The following is a 16152-nucleotide window of genomic DNA, read 5'->3' as shown; positions in this document are numbered from 1 at the left end:
GACTCGGTGCACCTATTAATCCCAAAGGTCTTCGATAAGGTCAGGGCATTGCCAGACAAGTTCTTCCACGCCAAAATAGAAAAATAAACCTTCTTTTCTGTACCTCACTGTGTGCACAGGGGCATTGTAATATTGACACTTTTCTCAGTCTATCTTTCCAAAAGCACCATCTTCTCCCTGCTTGCCATTAGATTTTCTTATTTAGACTTTGTATCCTCCACCCTGAGAGTCAGGCCCTTAAGGTTTTGATCAGTTTCTTGCAATTATTGTTCTTCTCACCCATACTTCAGCCTGTCTCCTTCTATTTTCTTCCGCAATCATTACAGTGTGAGTGTTTTTCTCATTTCCACCACCTGTTCATTTATCTGTCAATATGCCTCTCATACCGTATGAAACAGTATGACAAGAATCATTTTGCTCCCTCCCTTTCCCTCCTGCTCCCCCCCCCCTCTCTCCCTCTCTCTCTCTCTCTTTCTCTCTCTCACTCTTTTTCTCTCCTGTAACTATGTAAGAGGGGAAAAAAGACTGTATAATGTCGGTCACACCCGGCGCACTTCTCCTGTTGCTATGCTTCCATTCTCCGACCTCTATTCTCACTATCATTCGTTCCATCACACATCACCCCTCCCTCCCTCACTGACCATCGCATCATGTTTCCATTATTAATTCCTGCTCCTTGTCCTATCGCTCTGCTCCTCACCAGCTTAGTCCCTGTCATGATGAGTTATAGAGGGAATATCTGGTCCTATAGTTGTGAATGCTTCAAACTGGTTTCAGCTCCATTTACATATTGTTGGCACAAAAGGTCTATGTTTTAAACAATGTGTTAGGAATTGGGTGCTTTTGCTTAGCAATATGCTTTTTTGTTGTTAGTTTTTCAATATTCTGTTGTATTGAATTGTATTTGAATCTGTTGAGGAGGCAACTTCCCCCTCTTGAGGTTTTTGCAGTAAAGAATTGGTTTACCATCATAATTCAACTCAAATAAATTGCTTTGAAATGCTAATCAGTTTGCAATACTTTCAGTTCCCCCTCTTTGTTTAATTTCTATAATTAAAATGTATTCTGTCTTCCTTAAGTGAGCCTTTGCGCCCTGACTCTTAACCGCATTTCCTTAATCACAATTTGTCACACGTTTCCGTGTATTACTGTATGTATTTCCTGGAGTGAAATTCCCATGGTGACGTAGCTGGTCAGTAATGTTTCTTCTTGTCCCTTCCTTGCTCTGGCACATTTTCAGACTTAAAACATGGAAAGCACATTGGATTTTGTTTTTCATCTCTTAAGTACCATTACATTGCAACATGAGAGTTTCACCAACCATGTTCTATTCTTTGACTTAATTCATGTCTGACTAAACTGAGTGCCTCGAAAAAGAAATTTGAGGACAACAAAATGAAAACCCTGAAACTGTTGGATCTTACTTAGTGGTTTTGTAACCACTCCATAAAACGAGTGAACATATGCAGGCCATGTATATAGTTTATAGTTCAGGAGGCCTAGCATACACGGTGACTAACGCTGTGAGATCTGCAGTCTGAGTTGAAATAAACTGCAACGTGTGTGTACTTGTGTGTGTGTGTGTGTATGTAGGTCGAGGTGTCAGATGTGGGAGTGGGTCTCACTTTAAAAACCTGTAATTCTCCTAAATTACACACACCACTCTGAATCGTCCTACTAACCGGGAGTAATTTAGCTTTTTGCTGCAGTTAGTCTTTTTTTTCGCCCCTGAATCAATGCGTGCTTGGGCATTAAAATAACGCCTGAAAGCTGTTGCTCTCGAGGGCTAATTTGAAAAACAGATGAGAGAGTCGGAGCCAAATTCTGTCAGTTTAAGAGGACAGGAAGAGAGACGTAGATCCCTATATATGTGTGTGTAATAGGCTACAATTGTACCCATTAGTGTAGTTATTTAGCTATCTGTTCCTTATCAAACCGCACCTCACTAAGCACTTCCTGTCAGCAAAGAGGGGCTGAATGTTAAAGCTTGTGGGGGGTGGTGTGTCGGTTTGTTACTGTGAATGTGCACGAGTGTATTTGTGTGTCTGTGTGCGTAGTGATGAAATGAAAGTGTTTTCTTTGTCACTATTAGTGAGAAAATGTGTGTGGAGGACGCACATGTGCTTGTGCATGTTGTTTGTACAGTACGCATGTAAATGTGTGTGCGCATGTGCCGACAAGCCAGTCTGAATGCCCTGTTCCCGGCCTGAAGCTCTGTCCCCTGTGAGGGGTAATATTGACCATATGGTACACAACATGAAATATACTTACACCACAGACACAGTACCACACTTAACACACAAATGCACGATAACACAACAGGGTCTAGTGCAGTACAACTTCCCCGTATGTCTCAGGAATCAGAGTAAGATCTACATTTAGATAGAAGAGCAGAGTGCAGAAATGCAGAGATTGAGAAAGGCTTAGAGTCAGTTTGAGTTAGTGTGTGTGTGTGTGAGTGTGTGTATGTGTGTGTGTGTGTGTGTGTGTGTGTGTGTGTGTGTGTGTGTGTGTGTGTGTGTGTGTGTGTGTGTGTGTGTGTGTGTGTGTGTGCAAAGTTCCCCAGCAGAGACAACATTTCATCCCCTGGAGCCTATCTCACACAGTAACAATTTGGCCCAGTGCTGCTGGAAACATGCACATATATAATCTCACAAACTAATACGTACATGCACGGAAATCTGCCTCTACTGCATCCATGATATAAATACACATGCAGCTACACAAATACATTCTCTTCTCTTCTCTGTGTCTCTACACATAAAGACATATACTGTTATAGTGCACACATACACACAAATCTAATTAGCACTAATAGCAGCATAAACACCTCTGTCCTGTTCTTTAAAAGCCACATTTATTGACAAACCTGAGTCTCTCTCTCTCTCTCTCTCTCTCTCTCTCTCTCTCTCTCTCTCTCTCTCTCTCTCTCTCTCGCTCTCCATCACGCACACTTTCCGTGTTTCCTAATGTAATAGTTATGTAATGGTTCTTTTCCACAACAATCTATTGTGGTACAGTAGTTGAGACTAAGTATATTACTGTGCCCAGAACAAAAAACAGATATTTGGGTAAATAGATAATGGAGCAATATTGGTCTTGGACTGGTTGGTAAGGAAAGATAACTAAGTAAGGACAGATGTAAGTTGAATGTATTGCTGTGGACGAGGGCAGCAGCTGAACATATTTTAGCAACCTTAAAAGGTTCACTTAAAAAAATAATTATCAGTTTTAACTGCATGCTATATTTAGATTGTTGTCCTTGCTTAAGAATGTAACCTTTTAAAACACCAAAGTCACACAATAACACAAAACAAACTAACCTATCGAGGACCACCAGCAACTTCCTGTACGTCTTCTGTAAAATCAATGTTCGTGTCAGTGGAGTCTGGTGGCTTTGAAGAGAGCATGCATAACGGCTTCAGCTCCCCGTCAGAGAGGGCTAAGTTAAAGCGGTGAAAATATTTATAGCATACACTTAAACTGATATTGATATTTTTAGATGGGCCTTCTTTTAGGTTTCTAAAAAAAAGTTGTGCTGCTGCCCCCGTCCACAGCAGGACATTGCTTAGATTCCGTGCCGCAACTCCTGTCTGTTTCTCAAAACTGGGGGCGTGTCGACGATCAATTACTGTAGGTAATACAGTGACTGTGTACAATCCAAACTATTCCTTCATCATCAACTTTCTTACATTGTGCTGTGTATTTTCCAAGTCATGTGCCCCCCCCCCCGGGCCTTTCCACCCACTGCAGACGATGTTAGCTTTCATTTTGAGGAAATAAAAAAAGACATAAGAGGGCAAAGAGTACACACTGCGTTGGGCATGGACTGTAGATTGTAATGGTACGTGATGGCTATACCACAGAGGTCAGTTGTGGTTTTAAGAAAACCTCAGCCGAACATAACCTTAATAATATGGCTACTAACTGGCCATGGAGACTCTGCCCTCATTTATATGTATATAAATAGACTTTAGTTTTCTTCCCAGCTCCTGCGTTTGTAGTTCTCCAATTATCTTGTGAGTCTTCTCATTGTGACACTACTGCATGGGGATAAAAAAAAAAAGGAACAGCGTGTGCTCTCGAGGTTGTTAGGTGAGTTTAAAACTGAATATTTCACCAATTGATTATTTTCAGTTATGACCAGCTGCAAACTGCGAAAAATTCATATTTTTCATTTATCGGTGAAACTCTAGCTACATGTTATTTCTATGATCAAAAAATGTGGTTTTAGAGACATAAAGGATCTATTGATAATTGGTGATCCTAACATTAAAGCTAAAGTTCCAGGCTAGCTGTTTCCCCCTGCTAGTATTCTTTATGCTAAGCTAGGCTAATTGCTTCCCAGCTCCAGCTTCACAAAGCACAGACATGAGAGTGGTAACAATCTTCTCATTTAACTCTCAAAAAGAATCAAATATCAACTATTCTTTGCATAGTTTATTTTTAAGCTGGAGTGTCTTGAGGTACAAATGCAAAAAAGTGAAGCAGCAGAAGTTATCAGTGCAGAGAGAATGTTGGGTTACAATACTTACTGCTGTCATTCAAAAACTGTATACAAATTGACAGATAGAACAATTGTGGTGACTGTGTGTGTGTGTGTGAGTGTGTGTGGGTGTGTGTGTGGGTTTGACATTTAAATGCAGCATCAGAATGTTTTTTTATCATTCAAACTTCAAGTATTGAACACAAAAGAACTCTCCTAGGTTTGACATTTTCAGTCAATGGCAGTGAAAACTAATTGTCAATATGGAAAAAAGATTAGACACAACAAAGATATTCTGCAACAGTTGACTGGCGATGGTAATTTAAAAAACATTCTCTGCTCTATAACGACCTCTATTCTTAGCATCACCCAAACTGTAGGTACAAACACTCAACTAATTAAAATAAATTGTCACAACAGCCCCTTAGCCGTTACTGTTTGGGTAACATGCTTAATACAAGAGAGCTATTTCCAGTGTGTTCAAGCGGCGAAGCTTTCAAGCTGTATGTGTGTTTATGTGTGTCAAACAGAGGGTCGTAAAAATGTTTTATGGCGTCTCCTGAAACTGACCTTTACAGAAAGCCACTGATCTGTTCAAAACAACATGATATATCGTGTGCATGTGTGTGCACGAGCATGTGTGTGCATTAACGTCCGTGCACACACATGCATATTTCGGTGTGGTTACGTGTGTGTGTGTGCGTGTGTGACATGCTTGTACAGCCAGTAACATTCTATCCCATAGCTATCATTAACTTTGACGCACAGCCAAATGTCGTTATGTATGGTCCACTGCATGATTTACTGTCATATATATAATGGAGTGGCTAGTGTAATGAACTTGCTGAGTGTTTGATGTATGGTGCTCTGCTGGAGGGAGAGAAGTAAATACTATGACTGTGATGGCAACAATTATAGTGATGATAATAGTGACATTCGCTTCCTCACTTGCAGATGCCGGTGATGTTTCTGGAGGGAGAGGAGGAGGACAACAAGGAGTGGGAGATGGAGGAAGAGGATATAGAAAGAAGGGAAGGAAGGAGAACGATTGTAGGCTGGCTAACTTTGATGTTTTGACAGCCAGCCACTGCTGGAGGGAGACGAGTGCGCGCGCTGATGATGTTAATCAACGATAATGACACTGATGATAGAGAAGTTGACGCAGTCTTTAGAGTATTTTATTGCTGAAGATCTGTGGAGCCATAGGGTGTCCTGGTGGTTAAACTAGGACAGCCTGGTGGACAACAGCCACCCTGCCTCAGTGTCTTTGAGCGATGCTGTTCAGCAGCTGACCTTGTGCTTTGACATTCCCAAAGGGGAGTGAGAAAGGAAAAGTCCCTTTCTGAGATCAAAAAGTATCAAATTGTCACGAAAACAATTTGGATTAAGAGCAAGGTAAGGGAGAAGGGACAAAGGAGAATGTTAAGGAGAATCAAGAGAAGGAGGGGAAAGAAGTAAGCATGAGGAAAATGGTGCAGATCAATGGCTAATAAAATGTGTTTAAAAGATCATTTCTGGGTATTGTCTACTAAGTTTGTTTTTGATATTATACTTTTACAGCAATATCAAATAGTCATGTGCTTTACATAGTGCTCATGTATGTGTGTATTGAAGAGGATGTAACCTATTTTTTTTTGCTCTAAAAATACATATAATCCTATATAATATTCTCTCTCACCAGCTAACTATCACCCAAACACAGTGTGACTCTGCCCCCTAATGGCACACAGTCTAAACTACCTTCTTGAGGGATATTACATCTATTTTCTGATAATCTCACGATCCGGCTGCAGAGTGGAACAGAAACAAAGGGTGTCATAAAATTCAGGGGGAAATACCTACAATTACATTTAAATTCAATGAGACAGAAATGCAGTTATAGATATAGATTTTTTTTAATAACCTCTTATTGTGTCACAAACTTAAACCACTGGTTTTATGTTTCTTACTTATCGTAAGAAATAACAGCACCATCTGAACAGATCCTTCAGCAAAGACACAAATGCAAACAAAACACTTATGTTGGCTCTATTGCAAGTATGTACAGTTATAATGCACTTACCACATGTATATGCAATCAATGCATTGATTCATTCTTATTTAATTCCATCAGTATTCATAATTTAGTTTTTTCTAAGTTTAGTTTCAATTTGTTATTGTTCCTTTTACAAAACGAAATGGACTTTTTGTCCCATTTCTAATTTACTTAAAAGTACAATTAACTGCATTGTAAAATCAATTAAAATGCTAGATTAAAACAAAGCTTCTAGCAAGTAGTGACTTGTTGGAAATCCAAAAAAGCATGGCCTGAGTTTTAACACATCAACAAGTCTAAAAGCCAAACCTTTCCATGTCACATCCTTGAAACGCTCTGGAACCTCGGAATAGTAAAAGCTCCTGATTGCACCGTGAAAACCCTGCCCTAGATTCTAGAGCAGCGTCATGTCTAAATATGTGTTGTGTCCTCTTTGCAGCCACAGAATGGAAAAGTCCCACAGCAGGGCTGAAGCCAAGGTCTCCACAAAATCTTGTCCCATGACATTTGACTTTGAATGCTGTGCGCTTCTGCATTGGATTGTGAATGATCTTCATCAGACGCCTGCTCGTTTGTGAGGGTATTTCGATGTCTCTCCACCGTTTTGGCGGTCTGCTCGAGGATTTCTGCATATCGTGGCTCAGTATCAGGTGTCAGTGGGCGGGACTCTGAGGGATCGTGGAAAAGGTCGTACAGCAGCGGTGGGTTGTGGTGCGTCACGTGTTCTCCATGACAGAGGCAGATCTTAGTGTCGTAGCATCCACCGGCTCCCGGGGGAGAAAAGTTGGGAGTGAAATAGTGCACCTTGAAGACGGAGTCACCTGTATGGAAACACACACCAGCCAAAGAGCAAAAGATTTGAACAGGAACATGTTTACGGTGCACACTGTTACAGGTTTAAGCTCAATAAATCCTTTCTAATTTTCCATTTTCGTTATGATTGGGCTGGGAAACAGTTTTCATTTGTAACTGGTTGTCATTTTTAAAAATAACCATGATTTGTTGAGAAATAGTAAAGTCATCTAACGTAACATTACAACAAGCTATAAGAAGGCAGTGCTTCTGTCCCCAGTCTCAGTCATGACATATGTTTACCTACATGTTCTGGAAATGAAGGACGTTGTTGCTGTTGTTTTACAAAAGCAAAAAAAAATCAGAGACCACACCTACAGAACTTAAGTTTCTCCTTAATGCTGAACTCATTCAGACATGTACATATTATAATGCACGCAGTTCCCAAGCTAGTCTTAAAGGGGAAAATACGGCAAAATGTGGACGTTCAATCAATCGGTGTTGATGGTAAATATAGTCGATTGGAAGCAATAAATTCTTCAGTGCGTGCTATATTGACAGAGAAAGCATGCAATGCATCCTGGTACATGTAGGCACTGCTGAGAACTGTCAATAAGCACACAATGAAGGAATCTATTGCTTCAATTGACTACATTTCATCCACATAAAAAGGTGGCACATTTATAGTGTATTATATTATCACTATGATTTCAGTTTCACATCAACACAGGTGGCAAACATCAGAACATCATCAGTCTGCTAGATTATTGAATGCATCGCTGTGAACTTACTTCCAGCTGGGTGCCAGCGTACTGCATTCAGGGAGACTCCACAGTAGTGGAACATGAATTCATGCTCTGATCGCTCTACCTTCCCCTCCAACAGTGGCATGAGGTTATGGCCATCTGACAGTCTGGAAGAGAGGTAAGAGAAAGACAGAGAAGGATTAGGATTAGGATAAAAAAAATAAAGTCCAAATGTGCTTTAAAATCAATGCAGAGAACATTACCACAACATTACATGCAGAAATAGTCACAGAAAGCTCACATTGTAATTACCATATCATAACTATCATATGAGGAAAAGTAATCATCTTGAGAACAGAAGACTCTTATGTCAGGATCAACAATATGCAAAAAAGTTATGATAAAAGAAAAGTAGTAGATGGTAGAAATCCATGTCCTGCCACGGCCGTTTACAGATAATGAGGTACTTTTGGATCCACACTGTAATCACCACCAAAATGATTATGCTCATGTTCAGATTAATTGTGTGGTCCTTTTCTCATTTATTTTTGTAACTGTAAACAATGGTTTCACTATTGTATTCCACAAATACAGAAGCTTTTCAAGAATATGACTCAGAACACACAATATAAAGAAAGCAGCCATAATGTTTACCGGTCTGATTGTTTGTCCATGGCCAAATATTTCAGTGTTGGATACAGGTCCATGAGGCTAGTGGGTTCGTCCACTACTCTTCCAGCTGCCAGTCTGCCAGGCCAGCGGAAAATACCGGGCACCCTGATCCCCCCCTCCCAGCCTCCCATAGCTTTCCCACCTATAGGGGAGTAATTAGGAGAAATTACACAACAAAAATATCTCTATTTTTGCACTAAATGCAGAGAGAAAGAGCTACACTTTGTATAATGGTCATTAACCAAGATATAGACTAATATTCTAAATTATTATAATGACCAATGCTTTTGGCACCTGGAGATTATTTTATTTATTATTTAAAGTGGAGTACTAAATCAATCATTAAAATACAACTTCCAATGCTGTTAACAGTGTTTTATCAACTGTTTATAGATTTTTTTAGTGTTCAAATATCAAAATAACGTCAAAGATTGCAGTTAAAGTGAATAACAAAAGATTGTAAGATGACGTCTACCTTTATAGATGCCGTTCCAGCCTCCTTTCTGGCCGATGACGGAATCATCATCCTCGAGGTGTCCACCGTGGTCTGATGTAAAGTACATCAGAGTATTGTTGGCGAGGCCGAGGGAGTCCACCGTCTCTGTAATTTGACCTAGAAAACATATTAATGAAGCATTAGAGATGGTTTGATAGATAGTTCAAACTCCATAAACTTATAGTAGGATTACTACGGTTAAAAGGACAATTCTGGCTTACGTTTCATATTGTGTTCTTTTCTATTGGTTAACATATAGAACACAGTGATGATGGGATGTTTGTGCCTTCGTGAAATGGGTGGTTAACGGCCAATCAGACCGGTTTACCGCCCTCACACTAGAAGCCAGTATATAATGTTTAACAATGAATGCCAATATACTCACCGATCATCCAGTCCACTTCTTCTAGGTTATCACCGTAGCGACCATGGCGACTTTTGCCAGCAAAGGCGGGGGTTTTGAAGAGTGGCGTGTGGATATGAGCTAATGAGAAGAAGAGAAGGAATGGACGATCAACATTCCTGAAGAGAAAAGGAGAGACGTTTTTTATTTCAAATATGATAAAGAATAAGGCACTACTTTGTATTTTCCTCATTGTCAATAAATCCTAGTGTTGCCTGTGTAGCCAAGCACCTCCACTGATGTCCAAAAACAACAACAGGCCACATATTGACTTGTTTTTTCAGAAGGATGAACATGGGTACTGTAGTTTATTTTGAGTCAATCCCACATACACTATCCTGGCGCAGTAGATGGTCAGGGTTTTATGGAATTTCCGAAGATTTGTTAAGAAAACAAATGCATACCTCTTTATAAAGTGCTGTGCTTCTCCCAGCAGCCTCTGGGGCAGTGTATCCACCGTCATTGGCTGTTCGATCACTTCTTGGTTCCTCATAATGATGCAGTTCCAAGTCGGCAGGAATTTAAAGGGTATGTACCACACAGCGGTTGCTAGGCTACTGAGAAAGAAAAGTGGTACCAATATCCACAGGCTGACTTCAAGGAGGCCACACACATGGACACACACCTGAAAACACATAACACATGCACACACCACGTGCACTTAGAAACGCACACACCCTAACTGAAACCACTGCAATTAGTACACATACAGTATGAATAAAACTGCCTGGGTTCAGACACTTTAATGTATTTAAAACCCTATATAAACGTTTAGAAACACATTATTTATGCAAAAATGTCCACTTATAATTTGAACAAACACTACCACAAACTAAAACATTAAAAATAAATTAACATCTCTCTGATGACTCAACTAATATTTAACATGGTTATCTCCACTATTGCAGGATTTATTGCAGGGCTGTTGCTGCAGTTTCATGGTTTTGCCACTAGATGGCAGCACTAACCTTTACCAAAAACGTTAATCGTTTTAAATTTAGATCTGAAAATAGTTTTATAGACTTCTGTCTTCCTGCTGTGCTTTCTAAATTAGTTTTGTTTTTGTACTTGTTCAGTTTTCCTCTATTTAAGCCGTTTGCTCTACCTGTGGCACAGCTGCTTCCCATTCATCTTACAGCTACATACCATCCTCACCGAGTTTCACTTTGCTTTCCCGTTAAAACGGGTTTCTAACAGGCGTGTCTGTGAATTTCACAATTGCAGCTTTTGTTTCCAATCTATTTTTCAACCCTGTGGTTCATGTCTAAGTGATTACGCATACGTTATTTTGCTTCGGGGTGAACGGCACAGCAACTCTTTGTTTTCCAATTTCTTCCTCTTCATTTTATTTGTTTGGTTTTTTTCATTATTCATTTCTAGCTCAGCCATATTTCTTCTCATATTATGTGCCTCTCTTTGTCTTTTTCAGATGTAACTTTGTGACATAAGAGAGAAAGCTAAACTAACCAACTGAGAATATCCCCCACCAGTGTAAAAAGTCCAACTCCAAGCAACATGGTCAGATTTCGGAGTGCGTGCTGGAGGTCTGCAAAGACGTCACTCCCCTCTCCGGGCACACAGTCATTGAACAGGGTGAAGGGCAGGCCGTAGAAATAGCTGAAGCCATGCTGGTTTGGGTGGTGACAGTGGTCCCCTCTCTGTTCACAGTTCACACCCAAGTGCCACTTACCTGCATAGACACAGAGGGAGAGAAAGAGATGGCACACAAAATAAAGAGGAGAGACAGCAATGTGAACACACACCATCCTTTCACTTTGTTTCATTTCATCATCCTACATACATCTGGGTATCCTTCTCCTACTTGCACAAAACAGTGTATATGCCAAACCACACAGCTGGCCTGGCAATGTTTAGTGTCAAATATTGATGCACCTAACAGCATCTCAAATTGCCTCCTTATGTGCAAGTGAGAAGAGAATAGAAGTGTTTTTCTCTCTCACACACACACACACACACACACACACACACACACACACACACACACACACACACACACACACACACACACAGAGTTTCGAGCTTCCGGTGGAATCGCAATGCATGCTGGTGTGGCAAGCATAGAAACGTGAGCACTAACTCTACAAGGGCCACCATATTGGATTTCTTCTCTACGTGTTTACATTGTATTTGGCTAGATTTTAGTGTGTAATCATCGCTCTTCTAGTTATGGGATTTGGACACCGACATTGTGTGGTGAAAGGATGTTCAAACAGTGGGAGAAAGCTAAATAAATGGGCAGAATCTCATTGTGAGCTTCACAATTGCAAAAATTGCCACTGCAAGCCCCCGTTCGAACTATTTCCATTTCCAACAGCACTAAAGAACAATGATAGAAGGCGAGCATGGACCAAAGCTGTAAAGAGACAGGATTACAATGGGAAGTCTTGGGAGCCCAAGAAATCTTCGCGGATTTGTAGTGAGCATTTCATGCGAGGAAAACCAACAAATGAATTCCCTGATCCTGAACTCGACCTGGGGTATGTAGTCTATCTACTTGATTTATATATTGACAAATGTACTTTCTATATATTGAGTTGTATAATAATTAACAAACACAGGTATATATTTATAATAGCTTACCCTGCAACACAACTGCAATAAGCACTTATGATATCGCCAGTTTTCTTGACTGCGCAGATCCATGCCGAATGTGGCAGTATGGGAAACTTTCATTGAATGAGTACATTTTGCTTTCAAAAAGCAATACTCAGAATCTGCGAGAGGACTGAAAGATATTTGTTTCAACCAGTCAGAGTCAAACAGTCTAAATGATTTGCCTTCTTTCTATTCGTTCAAAGTTTGTTTATGAAACTCGACATCGTTCCCTGGGTGGTCAGACATTACAAATAATGTTATATCGCTGAGGTATATCGGCGGCCAAGAAGTCATGCTGTGGTTTTCATTGACCCAGCCATCCTGCAATGTCAAGGGATCAGGCACTGAAACGCCGCAAAATGCAGCAAACACCCTGGCAATAAGCTCGGGTTTTGTTCCTGAAACCTTTAAATTCCGCTTGCGGCAAAATTCTTTCAAAGCTTCGACTTTCCACATCTGAACCTCATCATAAGAAAGGAGTTCAGAACTCATTGTAGAGTAGTAGGTTTGTTTACAACACGCTTGAAGAATAAGCTAAATACAATGTAAACATGTAGAGAAGAAATCCAATATGGCGGCCCTTGTAGAGTTGGTGCTCACTTTTCTAGTCTTGCCACACCAGCATGCATTGCGATTCCACCGGAAGCCCGAAACTCCGATTCTGTCTATAGTCTATACACATGCACCTAGTTGTGTGTAAACATGCAAATGCCATTCTGAACAGCTGACACAGCTTCAAACACCTACATGATGATGAACATTTGACCTCCTGAATTGTCCATAACTCTAAATCTAAATTTCACAATTAGGGCCAAAGAACAATTGATTAAATTAAGTTCTCTCACCCACTAAGCCGGTGGTGTATCCTTGTTGCTGCAGCCTCTTAGCAAAGGTGGTCTCACTGGGTGGCAGCCCCCCTGAACCGCCAAGGAACAGCAGTACCTGCACACGGCCAGTGCTAGCCAGTCCTAGTCAACAAACACATACGGCATATGTGTACATACTGTCGAACATTGCTGTATAAATATGACCAGGATGCTCCCAGACTATCTGTTACCTGAGCGTAGTGCATAGCGCCCTGTCATAAAAGCAGCCCGGCTCGGGGTGCAGAGAGGAGCAGCTGCAATGTGCTGAGTCAACTTTACGCCTTCAGAAGCAAGTCTGTCTATGTTGGGAGTCCTGCAGGGACAGAATATGTGTGAGTAGGTATAGTTAGCAGGTAGAACAGAGACAATTAAATATTGAAATAAATACATATTAAATTCCAGACGGCACATCAGAGTGAGACAACAAACAGACATTGATATACCGCAGACATGATGCAACAAGATAGGATAAGATAAGATGTAGTTTATTGTCCCCGAGGGGAAACTGTAAAAGGCAGGGATGGTGATAAATCAAGTAAGATAATAAAGAGAGTACAGACAGACATTGGGTGAGCAAAAGAGAACAATAAACAGGTGTGTAACACAAACAGTTTGAACTGACCTGATGGTGTCATTACCGTAGCATCCTACGTCACCAATGCCGAGGTCGTCCACCATCATCAGAACAAAGTTGGGCTTCCTGTCTACCTTCTCCCCTGCTGCCAGGAGCAGGTAGAAAAGAAAATGTGCCAACAGGAGGGACCTTAGGGTGATAGATTAAAAGTGATTTGGGCAATTTTATTTGATAACGTACCACTGAGACAATTAGTCGAGTCAAAAAATTAATCGGCAACGATTTATAAACTCCTCTAAATAATTTGTTCTAACGTCGAACATGCTCTGTCTCGAACACTTGATGATTTCCAGCTTTGTATCACTGTTAACTGCATATATTTGGATTGTTGGTCAGACAAAGCATTTAACTTTGAACTCTGGTAAATTGTGATTTTCCAATTAAAGCAGACCACCAGCTTGTTTTCACTCGTATTTCCTCTAGTTGGTCAAACGTGTTCTCTTTCACTGAACCCATTCGTTTATCACGAAGGCACAATGCCACGAAGTCTCAATTAACTAAATGCTGTGGTTAAGTTGTCTTACATGAACTTCACAATATGGACGTTTACCTCTTACAGCAACAATGAATGATTTCCCTGAAACTCGGTCCTATGCGGCCAATATGTGGCAGCAGAGAACACTTTGCACTGTTTAGGAACATACACGTGTTTACTAAAGAAAATGTGAAACGGAAAACCGTAGACATTAGATGCGACATTAGTTTGACGCATTATTTAGTTTTATATTAGTTCATTCAGCTATTTTACGGTAGTTCAGTTCAAATGAATTGCACGTGTTGTTGTTTTAAAAAGGCAAAGGTAAACGTGCCATTTGAACTCACCTCATACCTGCACAATGCACTGATTCACAAAACTACAAGAATGTGATACATTTCCTGAAGCCACAGGAAGCGTCGCAGCTATACGGACTCTACCGTATTCACTATTTTATGAGCGCACACCCACATTTGCCGTAATGTGTAAAATGTAAACGCGCACAAAAAAGAGTTCTATTTTAGAATAGTGGTTCCCGAATTGAAACCAAATAATTAGAGATAAGAAAGAAGAAAAATCACAACACAAAACAACAACACAAAATGTGTTAATCTCCATTTCCTTCCCCTTTTTCTTGTGAACTGAATACTTTATTATTAATAATAATAATAATAATAATAATAATAATAATAATAATAATAATACATTAGACTTCTATAGCGCTTTTCTTGTAACTCTGTAACACTTAGGCCTACCTACTTTGACCTCTTCAGGTACCTACACGTCTTCCAATGAAACAGTGTGGGAAGAATAAAGGTCTCTTCAGGTGAACTTGTTATGACTCATATCATGACTCACAAGTCTCTTTCCTCATTCATCCTCTGCTATAGTTTCTTAGTGATTTTTTAAATTATAATTATAATTAAATTGAATCAAATTGTATTCTAAACATGCACTCTTCCGCTATCCTGTTAATGTATTGTATCCAAATCATATTTAAAAAGTTGGTTTAAGTACTTTGCTTAAGTACAGTTTTGATGTGTTTGTAACTTACTCAGGATTTTCTTTTTGTGCAATTTAGCTTCTTCTCCACTTTTTAAAGGGAAATTACTCCACTAACTTGTAATATCATAAAACATGACACTTTGTGCATTTCTGTAGTTTAAACCACTGATCACCAACCCTTTTTGCCTTAGCCAGGCAATGCATACTCAGGACCCTGAACAAAGGTTGTCTGTACATTGTGGGCAGTTTAACCAAAGGTAGATGTTTCCTTCTTATATTGGGTCATTTCATACATTGAACTTGTAATATCATAAAACATGACACTTTGTGCATTTCTGTAGTTTAAACCACTGATCACCAACCCTTTTTGCCTTAGCCAGGCAATGCATACTCAGGACCCTGAACAAAGGTTGTCTGTACATTGTGGGCAGTTTAACCAAAGGTAGATGTTTCCTTCTTATATTGGGTCATTTCATACATTGTAGAGCTCTAAAACTCTCAAAAGAAAAAGCAAAGAGTCCGCAAAACTAAACCAAGTGTATTAAAACATTGCAGTGATGTTTTGTCTTCTTCTTTCTTGTCTTGTTAATCATCTCGTGACTCTTCGGGAAACCCCACAGGGTCATAAGATAGATCTTGTGACCCTGTGAGACTTCCTGATCCCCGGTCGGGGACAATTGGTTTAAACAACCCAACAGTATGGGAATAGTAGAAGGACATGGATGCCACTTTGACCGTCTACAACATTAAACTTCTGCTGTCATATTACACTAAGTGTATATTTTGTCACTCTGGAACTATTCCCTACAGCTACACCACTTTTACTTGAAATGGAAATACAATACACTGGAATTTTGGTTTAGTGAATGAACATAATACCTTGTTGACACTAACACCGCCAAGATTTATTGTTTTAACCATGAAAG

General features: G+C 40.0%; 1 protein-coding gene across 2 annotated transcripts; it reads right to left on the bottom strand.

Annotated features, from left to right (window-relative positions):
- Window positions 1–6362: 6362 nt before the first annotated feature.
- arsh (arylsulfatase H) lies at window positions 6363–14714 on the bottom strand. 2 transcript variants are annotated; one of them, XM_029458671.1, is made up of 11 exons: window positions 14569–14714; window positions 13735–13875; window positions 13304–13425; window positions 13092–13214; window positions 11118–11320; window positions 10035–10255; window positions 9613–9749; window positions 9207–9344; window positions 8714–8873; window positions 8105–8226; window positions 6363–7342 (listed from the first exon to the last, which is right to left on the bottom strand). In XM_029458671.1, exons 1-11 carry the CDS (start codon window positions 14571–14573, stop codon window positions 6933–6935), a joined length of 1782 nt encoding a protein of 593 aa, XP_029314531.1. In that variant the 5' UTR covers window positions 14574–14714; the 3' UTR covers window positions 6363–6932. The 2 variants fall into 2 exon arrangements, with proteins under 2 accessions (XP_029314531.1, XP_029314530.1); XM_029458670.1 differs by lacking the exon at window positions 14569–14714 and adding an exon at window positions 14297–14516.
- Window positions 14715–16152: the final 1438 nt, after the last annotated feature.

This window comes from Cottoperca gobio, chromosome 21 (genome assembly GCF_900634415.1).
Source record: "Cottoperca gobio chromosome 21, fCotGob3.1, whole genome shotgun sequence".
NCBI classification, from domain to species: domain Eukaryota; kingdom Metazoa; phylum Chordata; class Actinopteri; order Perciformes; family Bovichtidae; genus Cottoperca; species Cottoperca gobio.
This window is presented reverse-complemented; position numbering and strand designations above follow the sequence as displayed.

Bases quoted from the DNA above. Each gene is read 5' to 3' on its own strand.
- arsh (XM_029458670.1), bottom strand. From the start codon at position 14,445: ATGTCGCATCTAATGTCTACGGTTTTCCGTTTCACATTTTCTTTAGTA. The intron at 9,345-9,612 runs GTGAGTATATTG...TATGTTTTCTAG, and splicing joins AGAAGTGGACTGGATGATCG to GTCAAATTACAGAGACGGTG. The intron at 7,343-8,104 runs GTAAGTTCACAG...GTTTCCATACAG, and splicing joins ACGCTGGCACCCAGCTGGAA to GTGACTCCGTCTTCAAGGTG.